Source organism: Lates calcarifer, linkage group LG12, assembly GCF_001640805.2.
Source record: "Lates calcarifer isolate ASB-BC8 linkage group LG12, TLL_Latcal_v3, whole genome shotgun sequence".
Lineage (NCBI taxonomy): Eukaryota > Metazoa > Chordata > Actinopteri > Centropomidae > Lates > Lates calcarifer.
The window spans coordinates 12,609,387-12,632,245 of NC_066844.1; the positions used below are offsets into that span (position 1 = coordinate 12,609,387).

At 40.5% G+C, this 22,859-nt stretch overlaps 1 protein-coding gene and 1 long non-coding RNA gene across 4 annotated transcripts in view; one reads left to right on the plus strand and one right to left on the minus strand.

Annotated features, from left to right (window-relative positions):
• Nucleotides 1-22,859, minus strand: part of cntn4 (contactin 4) — a 154,744-nt gene that overhangs the window by 28,646 nt on the left and 103,239 nt on the right. For all 3 annotated transcript variants that reach the window (XR_007814351.1, XM_018699001.2, XM_018699000.2), the window contains exons 11-12: nucleotides 21,835-21,985; nucleotides 4,520-4,647 (exon numbers count right to left, since the gene is read on the minus strand). Coding sequence is in view for 2 of the 3 variants with exons in the window: in XM_018699001.2 (XP_018554517.1) it covers nucleotides 4,520-4,647; nucleotides 21,835-21,985 (279 nt within the window). In the remaining variant the exon portion in view is untranslated. The remainder of the gene's footprint in view (nucleotides 1-4,519; nucleotides 4,648-21,834; nucleotides 21,986-22,859) is intronic.
• Nucleotides 11,333-13,082, plus strand: LOC127143135 (uncharacterized). The gene is made up of 2 exons (XR_007814353.1): nucleotides 11,333-11,826; nucleotides 11,998-13,082. It is a non-coding gene; the product is annotated as an uncharacterized LOC127143135 (long non-coding RNA).

Genomic DNA, 22,859 nt, shown 5'->3' on the forward strand with positions numbered 1-22,859 from the left:
ATTACATTTATTTAATATAGTTGTTGGCATTCAACATGAAGAAAGGGGATTGATGGAAAAAGACCTCCCACAGACCCCCACCCTGTGTAAATGAGCAAGGAATAATGTGATCAGATGATTTATCCTCTGTTCCAAAAGCCAATAACTGTCAAAAGCATTGATAAGTGCCATCTTTTTAGAGTTCAAATCTAATGAAATGCCAGAGAATCCTTTTAATTCAATAGAGTCTACAGCCATGCCAGTAGCTAACATGTTCACAATGACACTACTAACATGCTGATTTTTATAATGTGTGTTTACCTTGTTCACCTCTCTTAAGGAATCTTGAGATTGTTTGACAACAATGATTGTGTAATTAATAAAATATTAGTCATATATGTGTCAGTTTTTACAAATCAATTTGTGACATGTCATATTGTACCGTGAATGCCTGGTGAATTTCAACAGCAGGATGTAGGAAAAATACATGAGCAAAGACACACACAGGTAGATGTCAGCTCATGTCATCCATGTTTTGAGAAATGCAGCAGACCACAGCTCTGCAAGGTTTCCTTCTCTGAGTACCACAAACTTCTTGTTTCGTTTCACCTCCATTGTTTGTGTGTGTGGATTATTTGATCCTAAACCTATTCCTATTCAAATGGCACAAAATGTTATGCTGGCAAATGTACATATTTTGTGTCATTTCATGCCATATTCTACTACTCTAAAAAAATTGCTGTAGGTTGTTAAAGTTTCTAATTGACAGCTGGTTCACATGGACCACTAGGATCACTGTTTCAGACCGATGACAAAAGAGTTTATTTCAGACAGCCCAAAATCACAGTGTAAAGGAGCCTTAGCTTGCTAACATTTGCTAATTAGCACTGAACAGAAGGTAATTCTGCTTATGGCAATGTCTCCAATTTTGCTGGTATTTGGTCTTAAACCAAGGCATTGGACAAATTAAAATTTTGACCTGATGATGATGATAGATGAAAAGTTCTTTGGGTCCTTTGATCCTTTGGGGATCATTAATGTTGGAACAAAATGTCATGGCAGCCAGTTCACTAGTTGTTGATATATTTCAAGCTGGACCAAAGTGGTGGACCAAAATCATCATGATCATGATAAAATGGCCTCTTAGACAAAATTCATTTCATGTGTTCCAAACACCTCCAAAGCAGAGAGTTGCAATTATGTGTCAAAGTGTTGAAAGATGAATTACCCTCAGGGTTATACAGATGCTAACAGAAATCAACGCAGTGTGATCTCAGCAGTTTCGAGTTCACTGACCATCTGCAATGATCGGAGGCAACCCCAACTGCAATGGCTCATCTCCAGTGTAATCAAAATTCATGGAGCACATCTATAATCAAGTGCAATTAATCTGCTAATATCCCCCCAGTGTTGGAATAATGGGGACATTACCAGGGCTCATCGGTTGCGACTGCTCCTCCACTGTTTGCTAGGTGGCTTATTCACAGCAGGAAACACCGAATGCTTTTTGACAGGCATTTTTCAGCATTCATATCACCAAAGTCAATTTGAATAAACTACTGTCATCTCCCATAAGGGCTGCTAAGGCAACACAAATTTCTCCCTGCTAAACAGGTTTCCAGTCCTCAATGAAATAGTGCATGTAAATTACCCCATCCCATTTTCCAAACAATATTGACTGTGACAGAAAGGCACAAGATCATATACAGGAACATTTGTACATCAGCTGCAGAAAACAGCTTAAACGTATGATGATGGAAAGGATGCGAGTGAGAGAGGGTGTCAAATAAAACCCATATTCCCTTTCACAAGAATAATAAGTGGATAACGGCACCATCTATTTATGCTGAGAAGATGTATGAGGGTGTGTTTTCTTGCAGCTTGATTGGAAAATCACGTACAGGCCATCGACCTGAACCTACAGTGAGAGCGGCAGGTTTCACAGGCCCCTCCGCTCATGCTGATTGGCTGGGGTGGGGTGTGGGGGACGGGGTGCCTCTGTACCAATTTCATTTCACAGTGTGTGATAAATGGATAAAAAGATGGTCTAGAATGTAAGTGGCAGAGAGTAATTCTGCAATTCTGTGCTTTTCATTATGCCTTGAGGTTTAAGATTTAACAGCAATTAACACATACATGTGTAAAAATGCAAAATGCAAAGGTTAGTCATTATTTTTGTAGAAAAGCCAGAGCTGTCAATGAGAGCGTGAGTGAAGCATCAGCATAAATCATCTGCAAGGTGCACTCTAAGCTCTCTCCACATCCTTGACTGCTGCTGACTTTCAAGCATCCATTATATATGAAATCTGTCTTTTATAATTCAACAGAAAAAGGAAACATGCTTGATAGTGATTTACAGAAGACAGAGCTGGTCCAGAGTTCTTTAAAATTCCATTATGCTGTGTGTTCTCTGGTAAAAGGGAATTACTGTGTAGATACAGTATAGGACATTGCTGGTGCTGTTATTCCCATTGACAGTAATCAATGTTTTTCAAAGTATTCAATCAAAAACTAGCCTGTAGGGCTAAATAAAAGGCAATTAATTCAGGTTTCTATACCAACCTCTTGGAAAATGGAGAAAAAAAATCTGATATTTTAGCAGACTGCAGTTCTGTTGACATGGCATTTTAAGGGATTTTACAGATTGCTAACTTGTAGAAGAAAGACAATTAAATGGATTGAACCTCTGAGCAAAAATCATAAACTACAGAAGAAGAAGGAGAAGCTCTGTCTTCTACACTATGAAAAAATGAAAAACTTCAGAGAGGGGGTGGGTGGAGAGGCGGGGCATATAGCATTCTGGGGACTGGGATAGATTTTGGCATCACTTTATTAGTTTTTCTCTTTTGACCGTGTAGTCCCTGCCAGGTGAAAAGTTTACAGTGGCACATGGAAACAATTAGTGTGCCCTGCCATGTGGTTACACTGAACCTTGTTCTCTCTTACATACATATTCTGAGAGAATTTGCAGAGCACAGTCTTTCCTGCAGGGTTTTCCTGAACATCTCAGAATGATGCTGCTTATAGAGAAGCTGAAGAAATGAAATGGCCACTGCCTGATGTGATTGTTCCAACAATCTGTTGGAATATACATGTAAGACTATACCAAACCTTTTGAAATATGAGGCATGAACTTTTCTCCCTAAGGCCAATATACTGAGGATCGATATTTCTATAAATGTACACAAGCCAGCCAACAATTAAGATCAAGGCAGAAAATAAAAATAACACAAATGAAACATGCAACCTCCGTGATAAGGGGGTCGCAGTGAGGGTATAGTTCACAATATGTCAGCAAATCCCTCAGGAGGGAGGTGAGAACACCATCCCCCAGTGGAAATAGGACAGAAAAACAGCAGTGTACACAGAATAAAGCCACTCAATGCACAGCACTTTATACCCAGCTCACATTAATTTTTAATGAAGTATAATAAGTCACAGCACCGGAGCAGAAATGCAATCCCCAGTCCAGATGATCTAACAACACTTGGCCTTTTTCACACAGTGTAACCTCTGACAGAACTGGAGGCATCGAGGCAGTGAGTTGAATGTTTTTAACACCTCTGCAAACAGACATAGCAACCGAGGTGTCTCTGTCTCTCTAGTAATGACAGTGCAGAGAAAAAACACACCTGGTCCTTGTGACTTAACAAAAGACAGAGCAAGGTAGTCGGATGCCTAAAAAAACTTCTTCTCTTTGTCATTTTTTATTTATGAAATTGAATACTGTGGGTTAGTTTTTCAAGGACAGGAATGAAGTATCAAGCAACTCTACATGCCATCAGAGTGAAAAACATGCATTTGACAGAGATCTTTTTCTACCAGTAGCACTGGTGCTCCTCACTGAAAATTTTAGGAGCACCAGTACAAAAGTTAGGAGCAAATGCAAACCCATTCATACAAGACCATTTGCAGAAATAACAATGTCTTGTTTTATTTTTAAGGACAGTATTATTAAAATCTACATGAATGATTTAGGTTGCACTTTGGGGAAAAAGAAGTGATCTCTCACATTTTTGTGAAAGATCCCACTGTGTGCCATAAAAATAATAATCACAAGATATCACTAGTTAAACAAGACTTATACTTAAGGGATTTGAACTGTGATTTAGTCATGCACCCTAAGTAAGGGTGTCCATTGCAGCCTCTGCTAAGTTGATTGGTCCAGATGTAGGGGTGTGTGTGTGTGTCACATGCAATGAGAATACAGTCCTGCCCCAGACAAAGAGGACAGAGAGGCAACATGACCATAAATTATAGAATAGAAAATCAGTGTTGATATTAGGGCTGGTCGCCACAATAAAGCAACGTATAGGAAACAATGGACCTTACCCAAGAATGGGAATGGGGGACATATTTGCAAGTCGCACTGGTACTCTTAATTGTAAAATTTAGTCGCACTCTCTCCAAAATGACCACTCCACTTTTGTGGTCAAAGTTTGGGGTCCTGTTTGAAAAAGGTGTCCACTATTTTACTGTACTGGACTGACTGAGTTGCAAAAAAGACAGTGATGAAATGGAAAGAGGGAATGGGAAATACCTTTAATTGTGATACTTCCTGTGCTGCTTGCCACACCAAACTGGTTTCTTGCCACACAGGTGTAGAGGCCTGCATCGGATTTGGTTGCATTCCATATCCGAAGATTACCGTTGTCCAGAATAGAGACCCTGTGGTTTAAAAAAAAAAAAAGCAAGTAATTTATATTACTGGTGTGACAGTGTCTTGCACTGTTAGTAACAAATGTTGGTATCCATACAATGTAAAAGTTGCAAGTAGTAACTATGCAGCATGGGGCTGACGTAGTAGCTAGGATAAGTGACTAATACAGAGCAGAGAACATTTCTCAGTGCCTGTAATTAAGTTCTGCGTCTTTGCAGATGACAACGATGAGAAATAGGATTGTATTTTCAGAAGTCATTAATTCAGCGCATGACTTTAAGATATCTAGGACAACAGTGGCGTCATGCCCTTTCTGCAATGGCCACTAGTGCTTCAAAAAAGGTCAAAAGGCCTTAACAAAACCTGACATTTTCTAAATAACAAGCAAAAATGGAAATTGTGCCCTTGAAACCAAGGTACTGTGGGAAATCAAGGGTCGACCAACTCATCAAAGTATGCTGCATTTTAATTATCTGAAATGCTCTGCTGAATCTGCAAACTGTAAATATGAAACGGCGTCAGCCTGATTGTGAGAGGGGAAAATTATGTGTGGCCGGTAAATTGCTCTGTTCACCCTATGAGTCAAAGGAATCAGAGCGAACAGATTCATCCTGTGCCAGAGAGGGTTTCAAAGATTCAAACCAAAGAACTGACTAAAGGGGAGAGGTTATTTTCTTTAATTGTAGTTTTTCATTTACATACATAAATACAGGCACATACTGTATGCATTAACACAGACATATACAGGCATGTGCACAAACACTTAAAGCTGCACTTTTCAGATCAACAATGACTCAAATAACTGTGAGTAATATAGGAGAGGGTTGCTCGTAGTGACAAACCCACAGAGAATAATCACCCAACTCTACACTTCCTCTACAGTTGTTTTGGTTTTACGGCCCACGGCTTTACTGTACTGGTTCAGTCTCACAGCTCTCATCGGTGCCATTTTCAGACACAGTGAGCAGCTGTTGTAGGCAAAATGTTCAGATAAACCCAGTCCTCACTACCTGTCCAGCAGGACCAAAATTCAAAGTAATATACTGTGCATTTAATGTTCTAGAGTGATGTCACGCAATCAAATCAGTCCCTCCCTCCCTCAGTGGAAACCTCCTCCAGTGTATTTGTTTGATTAAACAGTTGAATGGTAGATGGACTGTACTTATATAGCACTTTTCTAGTTGGACTGACACTCTAAGCGCTTCACACTACATGTCACATTCACCCATTCACACACACATTCATACGGCACTTATTCTATACACAGTGCTCTCCAACACATTTGTAAGCCAATGCATACACACGTCAGGGGCAATTTGGGGTTCAGTATCTTGCCCAAGGATACTTTGGCATGCGGACTGGAGGAGCAAACCACCGACCTTCTGGTTGCTCAACCTCCTGAGCCACAGCCACTGACTGTTGAAAATAATTGTTGATGCAGTCTGACATCAAATCGGGTTTAATAGCTGTGGTAGAAGTTTACGACACACAGAAAACAGTTCATCAGCTTTCACTGTTGTTATGTGAGCATTTAACTAGATGTGCTTGTGAAATGCAGTTGATACAGAGTGACATAGCCTTACATTTTTTCCAGTGCTTCACTGTCTTTACTGAGTCTTTTTCAAGTGGTGGATATGATAAGAAAGTGCAGAGACAGTCAGTGTAAGTGAATCTACTTCTAAAACCACATCGTGCTGCTGCTGAGTGGAGACTTCTGGGTTTATATGAGGCTGAGAGAAAAAGTGCTGAATGTAAAGTAGCCAACAATGACCATCAGTTACATGAGGGTCATATCGCTGTGTAGGATGGCCCACAGTTAATGACATTAGACCTGGAGGCTGATAAATTTTAGGAAAATTGCCCATTAAATGGCACCACAGTCCTGCAACAGACCATAACCCCGAGCAGAGTAAGCACAATTAAAACAACTGCCATACATTAATTACACTACATTTCTGGTGCTCTGTGTATATAGCTAAGTAAGTCTGATGAGTCACATTAGCTAAAGGAAATGTGAATCAAAGGTAATAGTTCTGCATTACATTGAGTTTTTTTCCACATAAGCATCTATTATCAATTAACTAGTGTGAGAGTGAAAACAAATGGTAAAACATTTTATTTTAACTAGAACAAGCTCTGACCCAGCTCAAGTCAGCCAGCACAAGACTCACAACAATACCTCAACATAACTAAATACCTGCATTTGCGCACTGCTTTCTGTATATCCACAATCTCCTTATCCTCTGGGACGGCTATCATGTGCGCCATGCATGTTGTAAGAGAGGGCTCTGCGGAGAGCAAACAAGTAGTGCTGCATGCAGGTACAATGACTCTTAGAGAGAGTTAAATCCTCAGTAACTCTCCTGTGGAGCCAAGACTGTTCTCACCCATTCACTGCATCGTCTGCCTTTCTCAGTAGCTTTATACAAAGACTTGAGAGGCACTTCCCTTTCAACGACATAACAGAAAGAAGCGCAGACCAGGTGTCTTCATAAGTGTTCATCATTTTAGTCTGAAGCTAATGGAGAGCAGATGAGGTCAAACACAGTAGAAGTCATCTGAGGCACAGCAGTGGTGAATAAGACATGGAGGCTTACTATTAACACATTACAGTTTTGCTCCTGCCTTCCCTCTTCTCTGCCATAGCCCGGACAACATGTCTGTGCGGTGTGCCCATTATGTGAGGAGACATTTTCCATCTCCATCCCGAGAGAAGCCAGCAGAGGGACAGGTATCAATAATTCACAGGTGAGATGAACACAAGTGCCACTCCTTTTATCCGTGCCTCACACAGGTTTAATGGACATGGCAATAATTCTCCTAAAAGGAGGCAATTATTTTGAACACAGTGAGATGGCCAAATGCACTTGTGTAATCCTAAAAAAGCACAGGTGTATATTTTGGGTGAGATCAAGCCTCTGAGGACAGAGGCTGCACAGTGTTGATCCTCCCTGCTCTGTGACAAGATGAAAGAGACAAATAACATCAGTCACAGAGCAGCTATCATGGGCACTGTGAAGTGGAAATCGCAGGAAAGAGCCTAGTCCAAAATAAAAGCCTGCTTTTGTTATTTTCTTACATTCTCTTTGAGATGCTGTTAACAGATGCAGATGTTGCCTTTTTGTAAGCTTCCTCACAATCAAAAAGGCACTTGAAAGCGTTGTTTTGATGTTTCATTCAGACATATTTTGTCTTTGATCTGTTTGATAAATTGTGAGAGGAAACTGTCACAATCCAAATAATGAGTCACAAAAAAAGGAGGCAAGAAAATTGTGTGTTGAGAACAGCAGCTTTGAACTAAGTGCGGGCTTAGGAGTGTGGAGCGAGTTTCTAATGGCAGCAGCAGGAGGCTCATGCTCAAATAGTGAAATCATGTTAACGCTCTTTCTACATAAACATGCTAACTTGCTACTGCCGTCAAAGAATAGGGGGCACTCATAAAAATTCAACATGCAAACAATATGCATAATCACAGATCAGATTCTGATTTGAGAGTTCTAAACAGGGACGTTCATGAATACTTAGTGACTCTGAGATGCCATGGCTGATTGGTAGCATGACTGCAGGCTGGAGGCTTGTATGTGTCTCCACTTAATTAATAGGGTAAATAAAACAGCTTTTGAAAGTGAGGGTTAAGATTCTATCAGAAGAATTACTCAGCCATGAGACCACAGGAGGAGAGATTGTCACAAGCTTATGGTGATTTCACCAAATAATTAATCTCAGCTAAGGCCTTCTATACATGCAGATTATTGCCTCAGTGCACAGACAGCTTGCTCAGCTCACCATTGCAGCAGACATTCACTTCCAAATATCAGTTAACTAAATGGAAAAAGTAGGTGTGAAAAAAAGTACTGCAGGGGATATGTTTGATTTTGTGTTTGCCCACCACAGTAAGCTCATAGATAAGGTGAGGTGTGTGTTACTATTTCCGATCCACATTGACCATCATCGACCTACCTGCAGGTGATGTTTCTAATCATAATTGTATCAAAACATCAGCGTTGCTAACAGCGCCAGAGGCGAGAGCCTGTAATGTGGCAAGTATGTGGAGAAAGAGGCGAGGTCACCGTATCCTCTGAGCCGGTACAAGGGGTGGGACCTAACTTCAGGTGTTGATCTATGCTCTTGACTGCTTTAAAAACCCTGAAGTGCAGAGGGGGGAGGGGCTGTCTGAGATAAATTGAAAGGCTGTCTCTCCTAAGGTTCCCCACAGTGTGCTGTGTTGGAGAGAAACGGCCTTGTCAGCAGCATAAATCAAGCCCAGCTGTGCACCGTAGACCCAGGACACTAAAACCTGCAGAGCGCGTTGCCGCTGCGGTACAACTTCTCAGATGCCTGCTTTATGCATAATCATGACTAAATTAATGTGTTTTCTATTTTATTGTGAAGTTGTCAACATCAAGGTTAATGGTCAATTAGAGACAACAAAGCAGATATGGTCTTTTTTTGGGTTGTTCTTTCAGCCAACAAAGTGATTGGCTGATGCTGTTAAAATAGGGACACCTGGGCATTTGCTTTTGGAATTTCTCCTATATAGGTGTAATTGATATTGATTTTTGCTATATTCAGACCTGTACCAACGACTCTCACCTTGTCACATGGATCATTAGCTGAAGCAAATGATAAGAGTATTACCACATGGTCCTGTACTACACCTGTATCACATTTCATTTTATATAGATAATGTATTCCATGTGATAAACTGTAATAACTTTGGTGATACCCTGACATTTTATCTAGCAACAGACATTGAGGTCCAAAAGTGGAACTAAATAAATGACTGTAGAACCATATAACTGTATGAGACACTGAATGACAAGATCATTTTCTCTTACATCTGACTACTGATGTCGTCTTACAGAGTGAGCAACCAATATGCTGAATCCAACATGCTTTGTAGGTTTGCATTTTGCAGTATCTAAAATGCAACAGGACAGGTTTGGATGCCAGTGTGTCAGTGCTCAGCCTGATCACATTAAAAATGCCTGGTAGCCAGCAGGACAAAGCACTACCTCAGTATTAGAAGTGATTAGGCAGTTCAATTACAGTTTACCTCACCAGTCTTCATGTGGTAAGAAAGCAATGTTTTTTGTAGATAATTACCATCAAGTGTGTAAAAAATGCCTGTCTGAGAGGGGTCTCTTGGAGATGTCAATCAAAGTCTAACAACAACATAACAAGTGCCTTTGCGACCACTGTCACAGGGAGCTTTGCTTTAAGACAGAGCAAATGATTAAGAATGATTGACACAAAACATGCACTCATTCTCCCATGTCTCAACAAAAGCAAGCTCTGCAGCTAGAAGCAGGGTTATTTGCTGTTTTTGTCTATTTGGCTACATTACTAGTGAAGTAAGTTGCAGGCAATACTTGAAATGACTTTCCTTTTGGTTCACTGTGTATTGACACTTGTCTCCAGGGCACCAGCGAGCATTAAAACCTCTTTGTCAGTATGGTTGCTTTATAAAAACACGGCCAGGGGACAAGGGTGCTGGGCTACGATGCAAGTATTAATTTTGTTACTCTATGAAATGCACACTACCACTACTGCTCCAGTGTGTATTACCATAATGTAAGCCAGGAAATAGCAAGTTCTTCCCCATAGCCTCGACAGCTAGGATGCATTTTTCTTTATTTTTTTTTTTTATTATTTCTTTGATAGATACAGCAGGCATTGTACACTTGTGTACTGCATTTTTGCATCAGTCCATGGTGCATTTTGTTTGGCCATTTGAGTATTGGATTGTAAATTCCAGGAATTGGTCGCTAGATTTATTTTCTAAATAACATGAAAAGTTAAGCCTCAATATTCATAATGCTGAGATAAATTAACTGTACAACACATTTTTGTGCTCAAGATGACAGAATGTCCCCAGACATGAGGAAAAGATCTTGTTACCTTGTCATTGCCTATAATGAAAAAATAAACATAAAAAAACTCTCTTTGTATGTACACAGTCTACTGTATAAGGTCCTTGGAGCAAATATACATTCTCAGAATAAGTGTGTGTATTTTTTATAGGAAGGGTCTTAATGAAGCAAGCTGATTGAGAACAATTCCCCGCCTGTGGAACATGATGTGATTGTGTTGGTAATTGCATTGCGAGGAGAGGGAGTTTATCAGCCTGGGCTGCACAGGGGTTTGTGTATGTACTTCTAGAGGATTCCTTTAATCACAAAATGCTCTCCTAGCTTATTCCCCTTCCAGAGATATTCATCTCTTCTTGTGTGCTGAGGTATCCCTTCTGGAATAAAGAGCACACACATGTTCCACAGGAAATTGTCAGAGGAACCAAGATGGATTACTCATGCTGCGCTGGTGGATTCTCACTCTGAAAAATGATATCAGCCACAGTCTTCCAGATAAAAATAATCCTGGCAAGCAGTACATGGGATGCAGACGGGTAAAGAGGGTTCTGACCTAATCTCAGCAAACATCCCAGAATTCACTTTATCTCTGGTCTGAGATTTATTTGAGTTTAGTCAGTCAGCACTAGATTCTTGCAGAAATATGTTTTACAGTCCCTCCCCCTCTCCTGCTCCAGAACAGGAAAAAATGCTAATTAAGCAAATGCAAAGTCTTCACAGACTGAAAATGTATATCACTGCATATGCTTAAGTCTTAATGGTTTGAAGGATATACCCTGTCTATGATGAATGATGAAGTAGGATGTAAGAGGTACAGTCATGGCCAGCCTGCGGCATGATCTCAGTTTCCTGGTTTCTGTTATGTTGTATTTTCTCTTGTGTTTCTAGTGTTTGATTTGTGTTATTTTGGTAGTTATCATTTCTCCTGAGTTTCTGGTTTCATCCTTTTCCCTTGTGTTTCTGGTGTCATTGTGCTTCCTGTTTTATTTTGAAGTCTTGTCTTGTCTCACCAGTGTTGCTTTTACTTCCTGTCTTTGTCCTATGTTTCCCTCCATTTTCTGCCCTCACCTGTTCCCCATGAGTAATTATCCCAATGGGTATATATGGTCCTGTGTCTTCCCAGTCCTTTGTCAGAGTATTGTGGTGTTCAGTGGATGTGGCTGTTTGTTGGGCTTGGTGTGTGTGCGCGCGCGCGTGCCGAAGCCCAACAAACGCGCGTGCGTGCACGTATGTACGTGTCCCTGTGTTCCCCAGTGTTCCTTTTGGATTTGTTTGGACCTCTTGTGTTCTTAGACTTTTTCCTGCGCCTGATCGCCAGTGAGTTTCTTGTGCTTTTGGTTTGATTTTTGTTGAATATATTCTCTGTTTTGTCTGCATTTGGGTCCTTGTCCCTCTGTCCTTGCCCCCAAACTGTGTCAGAATACCTTGACCACCATGGACCTTGCAGGCGATTCATTTTTTGAGGGTTTTGATTATTCCCCCTTTTAGGACACCTGGTTGGCCCTGTCCCCAGCTATGTCGAGGCTGAGCCCCCAGAAGGAAGCACAGGCCTCAGAGACTCTAGGCCTCCAGTTTCTTGGCTGAGCTTGAGCCTCGGTCTTCCAGCCTCCAGCTCCAGCTACAGCCCCTGGGTTCTAACTATCATACCTTACCTCTGCCCCAGGCTTCTTCACTTCAGGCTGCTTCACTTCAGCGGCCTGGCACCATGATCCACAGCCAGTCAGCAGCTCTCAAAGTGGCAGCCCAGTAGACACCTCTCCCGTCTGTGGTCCATCCTACCCCAGCTCCTTGTCATTTTCAGTTGGCAGTCCAGCTGACACCAGCCTCGTCAGTGGTTTGGCCGATCCCTGCTCCTCGTCTCCAGTTGGCCCAGCAGACAACTGTCCCATCTGCAGTCTGCCCCACTCCAGCTCCTCGCCATCTCCAGTTGGTGGCTCGGTTGACACCAGCTTCCAGTGTTTTCTTGTTGGCGGTCTGGCCAACTGCAGCCAGTGAGCGGCTCTACTGTTCAGCCTCCTGAGGGGACTCTGTTCCGCCATCATTGCCTCCTGCCCGGCCTCCTGAGGGACTCTGCTTCACTGCCGTCGTCGCCCTCCTGCCCAGGCTGCCTGAGGTTTCCTCTTCCCTGGCTCCCCAGCCCCCTGGCTATCCACTCAAGGAGTTTGATCAAATAAAATGTCCCCAAATGCCAAAAACTAGCAAAATTTTCAAATTAATATTAAAATGGCCAACTTCCTGTAGGTTTGAGGATATGCTGTTGAGAGACTTTTTGATGCATCGCAGCATGTTACATCATGCCTCCGAATTTTGTTCATCTCGGACAAACCAAGCCCAATGGTAAGGAGGTTTTAAGTATGTCCAAGGGGGCGCTGTAGAGCCATTTTATGGCTCCAATGAATGAGACCCCTATCAAATATCAATTTTTGCCAGGTCTGATGTGTGTGCAAAGTTTTGAGTTTTTGAGCATGTTTAGGCCCTCAAAAAATGCAATTTTAGCATTACAAGAATAATTCTTTGATTACAATAGGGCCTTTGCATGCTAGTGCTTGGGTCCTAATTAAATTTAGCAACTAGACCTCTTGGTAACAGTTTTATTTAAAAAAAAAAAAACACCCACACACACACACACACACACACACACGGATGCACACACCCTTTTTAGACCATTTGAAAAAAATGTTATTGGGATGTGCATTTTTAATTGCAAGCAGCCTCACAGGACTAATAATTAGCTGACCACTAATGTCCATACCCCTTAGATTCACTTGTCAAGCTTTCAGTTCTTGCATTTTCAGTTCTTGCATTACCATTTGAAATTCTGTTGCTAGCACGTGCATGCTTTTGTTGAAAACACTGCCTTTGGTTGATCTTTTAACACTTAAAACTGACAAAGAACCCTGTTGGCCAGGCCACATGCATGATATCGTGCTAAAAATCTGAGGCCAAGCTAACAGGATTGAGGCAAAAATTCAGTATCCACATGAGCTGATGATTCAAGTAGAACATACAGAAATAAATGGGAATTGTTCTTGTGCACTTAGTGGCTATAGTCCCTGTATTACAGGTATGATGAGGAACAGCGTAAGATCGGACTGTTACTTTGTCCTAACATAATTGTGTTTAGCTCCTTATCTTTGAACAAACATGGTAGGGGTTAGATTTATGCTTTACTTTCTGTGTTTTCAAAAAGTAAAGTACGATTTTAACTAACCACTGTGTTCGGTAAACCTATATCCCATCATGGTTTTTCAGCATGTGGAGAAATCCAAAGCTTGACAGGTCTGCCATGACTCTAGGGAGGAGTTTAGTAATGACTCAGAGCAGATCAGATCATCACTACGTCTACGTCTAAAATCTCTTGAACAAATCTTTGACCTAAAGTGTCTAAAAAAATCTACTATTCTACCATTTAAAAAAAAAATAAATAAAGCATAGTTCTGTCAAAGCATGGCCTGACAATTAGATTTTTCAGATTAGGATTCATTCTATTTAAGTGAAAAAAGTGTTAATCTGCTGTTTTACAACATACAATATACGTCTCTAATACAGGCAAATGTCTATAATCCACCCATGCTAGACCACAGTCAACAATGTGAATCACAGGCTACTTGTTTATCTAATCCAAATTTATCTGATGATCACATCATGTCAAACACATGGTGCGGTCCCCCCCCCTGCTTAGAGCCACAAATAAATCAAACTAGTGAATCATGTTCATCTGTGGTGAAGTGACTTTCTGAGCAGCCAATGGCCAAGGGTGGGACACATCATGAAAAAAAAAAAATATATATATAATATATATCTATTATATACATAATCTGAGCGGACTAGTTAGCCTGCAGTAGCTGCCTTGTCATGTCCAAATTAGCCATACTTGCCAATAAAGAGCATGACTCTGTAAGTGCACAAATGAATAATAAAAATATGCTTCCTGCCCTTAAAATGCTCTATTATTACTTTGATTTCTAATCAAGCTAACTGTTACCTGACCTTGCCTTCAAAAGAAATGTAGCTCTGCCCACTGAGGTTTAAACCAACCAATAAGATTATTTCCACCTCCTGAGCAGCTCTAACTCCGAGATATGTTTGGATAAATAAAACATTTAATCTGCTATGTGGATGTGTGTGCTAGCAGGCACTTCTGAACAGTGTTGGATGTTGTCTGCAGCTGCCAGGATCAGCAAAGCACTAATCCTCGGTTTGCTCCCATTCTCAGGCGAGGGGAGCCTTACTCCTTCATGTGGCTTTTTTAAGCTACAGCTGCGGTGGAGAGGTGTAGGCAAAGACAAAATGAAAAGCACCAGTCAGCTGTCCACGGCATCCTTGTCAGGTAGTAAACCTTTCCTCAAGGCAAAGTAATGAAATAAGTCCTTCTGGGCACATTCACTCTCAGTCTTCAGGCCTGCCACTGCTCATTCGCACTGTTAACCTCCACAGAGAATCAGAGTTCCACTTCACAAGCAGATGTTCAATTAGAGCAAATGAAATTAGAGATCTGATTAGAAAAAAATGTGAAGTGACATTTAAACATGATAAACAATGTTTTTAATAAGAATGACAGCATGTAGCCCAAGAACGAGGGGACTTAAATAGCAGTGCTGGGCTGTCCGTTCACATGGATCATTTAATCACCATTTTTATTAATACACCTGTTTCCATACAGAGCTTATTAATTCCAAGTCCTCATAAAATTAAGCCCTGAGACAATTGATGAGACTCTTATTAAAATCTCCTTGAAACAGAACAAAGGCATCATAGAAAGATAGGGAGATATGTGATAAGTAAATTAATGCAAAGTTCACTGCTATGCCTCCTCTGCAGTTTCCGTGTTCTCTTGACACTGATTCTTTCTGGAGTGCGTCTGGCAGAGCAGATGGGCCTATAAATGGAGATCACTCTGCGAGACATCTCTTCATTTATGTGACAGCCATGCTTATTTGCTCTGCCAATGTAGGAGGGGTATATAATATCCAAGAGGGACAGTTATACCAGTGGGTCATGACTACAGATGGAATCTGGCTTTAGCAAGTGTTGCTCTCTCTACAGACTTATGGACTAATCAACATCCACACCACACACAGAAAGCCTCCTGTGTCTTCTCACTTTAACTCAGTGCACCCCTTAAAAACTTGCCATGCAAAGCTCACACTTACAGCTTAGACATTAACAGACAGCACTTAAAACTATAAACGTACCTAGCTGATGATTTCAAAGCTGCTCCAGGCACGAAATGAGTCAGAGCACATCCTGCGATAGTAATTTCTTACGCTCACTGATTCATGTGGCACACTTGCTCCTCAATGCATGTGTCAATAGTTTGGCAAAAGTAAAAAGCAGAATTAAAGAGGCCTCAAAGTGTGCATCTGAGCTCAATTCGGGACGAGCGATAAAATAAGAAATATGTGAGGAAGCAGGGGGGCTGACGGGCCAATTTCCCAGCAGCATTTGATTTTCTCAAAGTAAGCAGTGGTTTCAAAGCCGAATTTGAAACCACCGGCCCATTAGTGTGTCAAGCCGCTTCAATGTGGAGATTTTGAGATTTGATGGTGTTTGCTTTACGACAAGGGTAAGTGTAATTTGGACAAATTAAACATGGAATCACTGCTCAATGAGAAATAAAGCTGAAAGAATGATGGCTGCTTTAAAAAAAAAAAAAAAAAAAAAAAAAAATATATATATATATATATATTTATTGCATCTTCAACTCTTCCAGGAGAGCAGACAGTAAAATGAGTTTTTAAACCTTGCCTTAGCTGTATCTGTATTTCTGTTACAGCCAAATATACAAATAACAACAACAAAAAGAAAATAGGGACATGACATGATGACTATGATTGTATTTTGATGGAAAATTTACATATCCAATATGCCAAGTGCTGTCCTGTCCTGAACATAAGCCATTACACTATATTCTAGATGTTTTCAATTTCTTAATTGATTCTCAACATCAGAACAGAGAGTACAAGTGTAACCCTGTGGTTATGCCCAGCTTTTACAAAGAGTATTGCATTACAGAGTCTTTGTGACATTTCTTTGTTTATGCTATAAACTCTAAGTACTAAGTTAAGCAGGTGGACCCTGCAGAAGTTTCTGATAGCTTGTGTAAGATGTTATGGAGGAGAATAATTCCTAATGAGCAAAAATGAGTGGAAATCATCTGCTGACATTTTTAGTACAGGTAAAGGCTAGGGACAAATTTGTCTGTCAACCCGCCAAGAATTACCTGTGTCACAGATGATGTGGACATCAAAACAAAAACATTATCTAAAAAACTCTGCCAAGAGCCTGTAAGTAGAGTGTGTGAGCATGAGATGGATAAACAAGCCATGGGATTTGTACTCATTCATGTTTCACTTTTATGAGAGAAAAGATTTCAAGGATGAGGACTATCTTCTCTTCGGACTAATAGTATTTCAACAGGAGTAGACTGACAGCGTTCCACATTCCTGCAGTCAGGGTTGTTTTATATTTGTGCCGATATGGTGCTTCAGATTCTTTAGATAAAAAAACATTCTACATTGGACACTAAAAAGTGACAAACATAAAAGGAATTGATACTAGTTAGGCTTACTATATGAAATGTGTGTTTAAATAACATCATTATTAAGAGTTGAAGGAAATCCAAAAGTCTTAGACCTCAGGCAAAGTAAGTGAACCATGGCCAATTCAATGTTCTGTGATACATACATTCATGATATCCAAACTGTGGCCACCATTCTGGCCAGTGATGCCAAAACTTCCTGCATTTGGTCAGAGGACAGTGGTATAAACATGTGCAGTCTTTGAATAAGCAGTGATTTATTTGCAATGTGTGATAAAGATGCAGCTTGTTTGCACTGAGCCACTATAAGCGCACTTACCCAATATGACTGCGTTAGATTAGATTCTTAAACTGCTAAAGAGGGGAGCGTTTTCCAACAAGATTAGTGCTTCAGTCTTATCATTTCACAACCAAACCAAATAGTAAAAGCTATTTTTAATCAGAGGCCGAGTCAGCCACTGAGACAGTGGTTGTGAGAGATTTCTTAGTGAATTAAATGAGCTTCACAAAAACAACAAAAGGAAAAAAACAACAGCACATTTTATGCATGGCAGCTCAGAGATTTAAGATTTTTCATTTGCACTCAGAATACAGGAGAGGCTCTGACAGCTTTAGCTTTTGAATACTGCCGATATTTGGGAGACATTTTATTTATATACAACTTTCTGGTAGCATCCTTCCTTTATGTTTCTCTCTATGTGCCCCGAGACTGCACATCTGTAGCTGTCTGAAACCACTTATCTGGGGTAAAAAGGAGCTGATAAAACTTTGAACAGATGTTACCTTGGCAACAAGCTTCCTCTACTCACCTTGTTCAAAGATGTCACTCAAACGGTTATGCTCCCAAGTGCACAATGACTGCTACAGCTAACACTGGTGCATAGTTTCACTCAGTTGGCAATTTCAATAGGTTTGTAACAGCAGTGCCTAATAGTAGTAGTAGTTTCTGGCTTGAAATCAGTGGAGAGTGTTTGAAACATAAAAGGATTCTCACCCCCCACCCCACCCCACCCCACACCCCATTTCAGGCCCTATGTAGCCCCTCACATAGTCATTTCCTCTGAAAGTCACTGAGATGACTGATTATTTTAGGCAAACACATTCTTTTTTTTTTTAAATTTAAAACCTAAAAAGAGAATATAATTAGTGGAATCCCGGACTCCTTGAGTCCTGAATGTCACAAATGCTTTTATCATTACTTGCTTCTGTCCAGAGCTCAGAGAATATTCATTAGTTATTACTGAATCTGAAATCCTTTGATGAATGTCATTAAACTAGCAATTATTTTCAATTAGTTGAAGTACTAGGATTTTGAATAAATAAATAAATGCATGAAAAAAACAGATAAATTGTCTGTTAGCTTTGTGCGCTTATGGACACAACAGAAGCCCAACCGGCATTTTGACTGGGCAGCAGTTTATCAGTGGCATTTTTGTTCTTGGAGTCCAATCTCCTCTCAGCAATTACAATACACATTAAGGACTAAACTCTGCCTCCCCAGGAATCCAGGCACCAGCATTCTAAATATATTTTAGAGGTTTAACTCATAACCTAGGGAGAAAATCACAGCACAACAAAAGAAAATAAAATTGTCGATTTTTTTTGATACCTTGAGCACCTGCAGTGACTGTAAACTCCATCAAAGGAGAAGAGGGTGGCAGAGAGTAAATGCTAAAAAGCAAAATTATATATTAATCTTTTTTTTTTTTAAAAAACTAAGGCATTATATCCTCTTCTTTTGTGGTAGAGTGTGCACCAAAAGAAACAACAAAGCAGCACGTATCTGCTGTGCAGTCGAGGAAACACACTGCAGCATTAGCGTGCCTGAGAACAAAAGTGGGGGGATTTGTCCAAGCCACACCCAAACATCATCTTCAAAGGATTGAAAGATCCAGGACAAATTTTTGCATGACTGCCAAAGCCATTACAGGTAAATACTCAAGGTCTTCAGTATTTGAGTAAGGTGAGAGCATCATAGGGACATCAGTGGTGGCTCGTGAGAGGACAGGTGATTCAATGCATCTGGTGCAAGATGTCTAGCAAACTTGATTTCTTCCTGCCATCTCAACATATTGAAATGGTGTGTTTTTTAAGACTGCTTTTCATGGCTGACGCAGCCCACTTACACACTCATCAGCTAGACCTGCTCTTCTCTGTGCTCTCAGCTGCTTTGTTCCAGCTGATGTCATCTAAACCTCGTCCCTGCAGGGTTGTCTGGGGTAGATAAGACATCCCCTCCCCTCCACTGGTCTCCTGCTGAAAAAAGAGGGGGGCTGGCTGCTATGAAGATGGATTACCCAGCTGGTGACACCAGTTCTCTTTCTGCTGAAGCCACTGTGGAGTGCTAATGCAATTAAGGCAATTAATCATCAACAAAAGGGGATCACAGCTACCTCTTATGATTTTGCACCTTTCTGTACAGGTGCATAACCAAACAGACGTGTTCAGACATGCATGCATGCACACACTGTGTATGCTTACAAACTCCATTCTTTTATCTGGACTTAATACATAAAGAAAATCATAATTAAAATCAACAAGCAAGAAATGTAGCACTTGTGTTTGTCTCACAGCTCATGTGTGAAACCAGGTTGTTATTTGTTCCATCTTCTGCGCTCATTTGCATCAGTGCCCTGCTTTTACTTAAGTCTTAAATTTTCCAAACAAACAGCGGGATAAGACTTAACACTAGTCGAGCTACAGGCAGGGCAGCTATTAGCGGGCAGTCATTTAAAAGACAACACAGCTCTTATGATTACCACAACAGATGCTGAACATTTTTATTGTGTGGCATACAACACAGGGGTATATGTGCGTATGCCACAGATGAGAGAAAAAGGGAGATAATAGAAAAGGGGGGAAGCTGTAATCAACACATTTAAAAGGTCTCGTGTGTGTTTTCAAACTCTGTAAACACTCAATAGCTGGCAATACAGTCCAGCAAAAAAAGGGAAAAAAAAGAAAAATCTTTTAATGTATTACAGCTGGGATTGCTGAATTTTAATTTTTAATTTCAGATCTGTGCCTTCTTCTTAATTTTGGAGCAGTGGCACAGGTGGCCAAAGCCAAATATCATTCATTTACTGTTTCAAGTAAAAGCACTGAAACATATTTCTGAATATCAAACAGACTTTCAATACCAGAATAAAGACAGCGTTAAAGAAATCCATCTACTAATTGTCCATAATCACCATACTTTTTGTACACTAAAGAACTAAACTAAATGGGTGCAGTAAATCTAACTTTCAGTTACAGCTGCAACAAAAAGATTTCCCTGATTTTAATTGTTCAAAAGTAACAGCTAGGTGATTTAAATCTCACATGGAGTGACAGAATTTTAGGGAAACAATGCATCACAAAGCATCTATTTAACATCGGTACAGATGCTGCTATTTCATTTATCACTTCATGAGGATGTGAATTCATGTTACACCAAAGACAAATGTAAAATCAATTTTAAACTATGAACTCAAAACAACACAATCAAAATGGTCCGGGTGCTGAGAGGCTGAAATGTGTGATGGAAGTGGTGCAGGGCGAGTGAAGGGCACCAACAGCGAAACCACTATGCAAATTTGCCGCCACTTTGTTTGACAAGCAACAACACTGCTTTGTATATATGCAAAGCCTGGCAAGACGCTGTGCACACAGGCCTGCTGTCAGAGCGGAGTCATGCTAGAGTGGTGACACCCGATGGGTGACCCCTGTCTGGGCCAGACTTCACACTTCATTCAGGCACACACGCACGAACACTGGCAAAAGTTATCACATGTAGCACACATTACATCTCAGGGGTCAAACGTGGCAGGATGCAAAGTCTGCCCTCTGTTCCTCAGAAACTTGGAAATGCGTCAGAAGTTGAATATTTTGATTTCTGAAACCTTTTTCATCCCCACTGAGGTGAAAAGTACTTGATTAGCACTTTGGACTTACTCAGCAGCTGGTCTGTTTGGCCACCACTAAAGAGCTGTAGATAAAACGTGGCAAACCCCATTAACCATTACTCAGTTAGGTTTCATGCTGCTTTTCCTCTTTGCTGTTCTGTGAGTGTTCTCACCACATCTGAGGACTGCATCAGAGCCTCTCTCTACGAGCATACAGCAACAAAATATGTCACAGTGACTGGAGCCCCTGCTGTACCTTCCTACAATATCTTTGAATTTCTCTCCAGTACCCTAACAAAACCTAGCATTTCATTTTAAGTTGAAACGTAAATAAATTCCTGTTGATGACAGCTCTGAGAGAGCAACGAAACACTGGCTACTTGTGCACAAGTGTAGTTACCCCCCAAAATTTATGTATCATAAAAGAACTCCAGCAATTCGGTATTGTACTTCTATAATGTTTAATCTCTATTATGGCTTCAAAAACACCATCCTACATTCCCATAATGCGATTTTTGACTTATATTAGACTCTCTCTGCCCTCTTCCCTCTAAGCATACTTCCACTTTGTTTTCCACTTTCTTTAAAGCCTCAAGCCAAAGTTGATAATCATTATAGAAACTGCACTATTGCACTAATAATTGACTTTTTTTATTTATCATATTGTCCAATATTGTAACCAGTGGGGGGCAACATCACATTAGAGAATGTAACATATTCAAATGTGAAAAAGACTTTACATCTGGAGGGAGCAAGTATTGTTTAGCATAAGACATGTCGATATTACACATGAACACAAGCTCCAGGGATCTGTACCTGGCTAAGAGCAAATTCAGAGAGATGTCCAGCAGTCCTCACGGTGGGGCAAAGGCAGAACAAAATGTGTGAATGCTGTGTTACCTGCTACTTTCTCGGAGTGGTTCACTGCCCTTCCGCCAAGAGATCACACCCCAAGGAGACATCTTAGGCCTGCACTCGATGAGCACATCTCCGCCTACCTTCACCAGCGTCTGGCTCCTCAGTTGATTGTGAGAGAAATCTGGGGCAACAGCTGAGACAAGAGCAGCATATTAAAGCTGGTGTTTGTAAAAGCTTCACATCTCTTTTCCTCCAAATTATCTCTGATTATTTATGTGATGTTAAGTTCATCTCAATTTCTCAAATGTTAAAAATGCAAAATGGGATTATAAATGCATTGCATTATTGCCATAGATAATTCAGACAGTAGATTACATTATTTACAATCTGAATAATTAGTCATCAGAAAGCTAAATAGTAATGTCAGAATCAGAATCAGACTTTATTGCCAAATAAGTTTGCACATACAAGGAATTTGTCTTGGTATATTGGTGCTAAAGGACAGTGGTAGTAAAAAAAAAAAAAAAAGAGCAAAAAGCAAAAACTATATTTACAAGGAACATAAATATATACACAAGCAACATAAATATACATAATTAAAATGTAAAGTGTAGAGTGCACAAGCTGATGAGCTGATGAGATATGATCTTATTAATCTCAGTTTGGCTGCATATGATTCCTCCTTACATTTTCACAGAGAACTGTTTTGTTCTTCAGTTTTTCACTAGCATAGTAACTTCCCCTGACCAGAAACCACTAAAAAACATATGTGCACTTTTCAAAAAGGTGTGCGACTGTCTGACTGTCTCTGTCTCAACCCTTGACTTTGACCAGCAACATGATCAGGATGAGACGTGTTGGAGGTTGAATAGTGAATGAGAGCTGCTGCCAGTCCTGAGTGGAGAGTGACAGGCTTTGACAGGGCAGATGGGTGAGGCTGGTGAATAGAGCAGCTCTGGCATACATCACTGTCAGCCAGACGCATTCATCTTATAATTAATGCTTTTCAATTAGTGGCCAATAACAGAAAGGCTGGGGGTCATCCACCGGTATTGAACAGAGGAAGA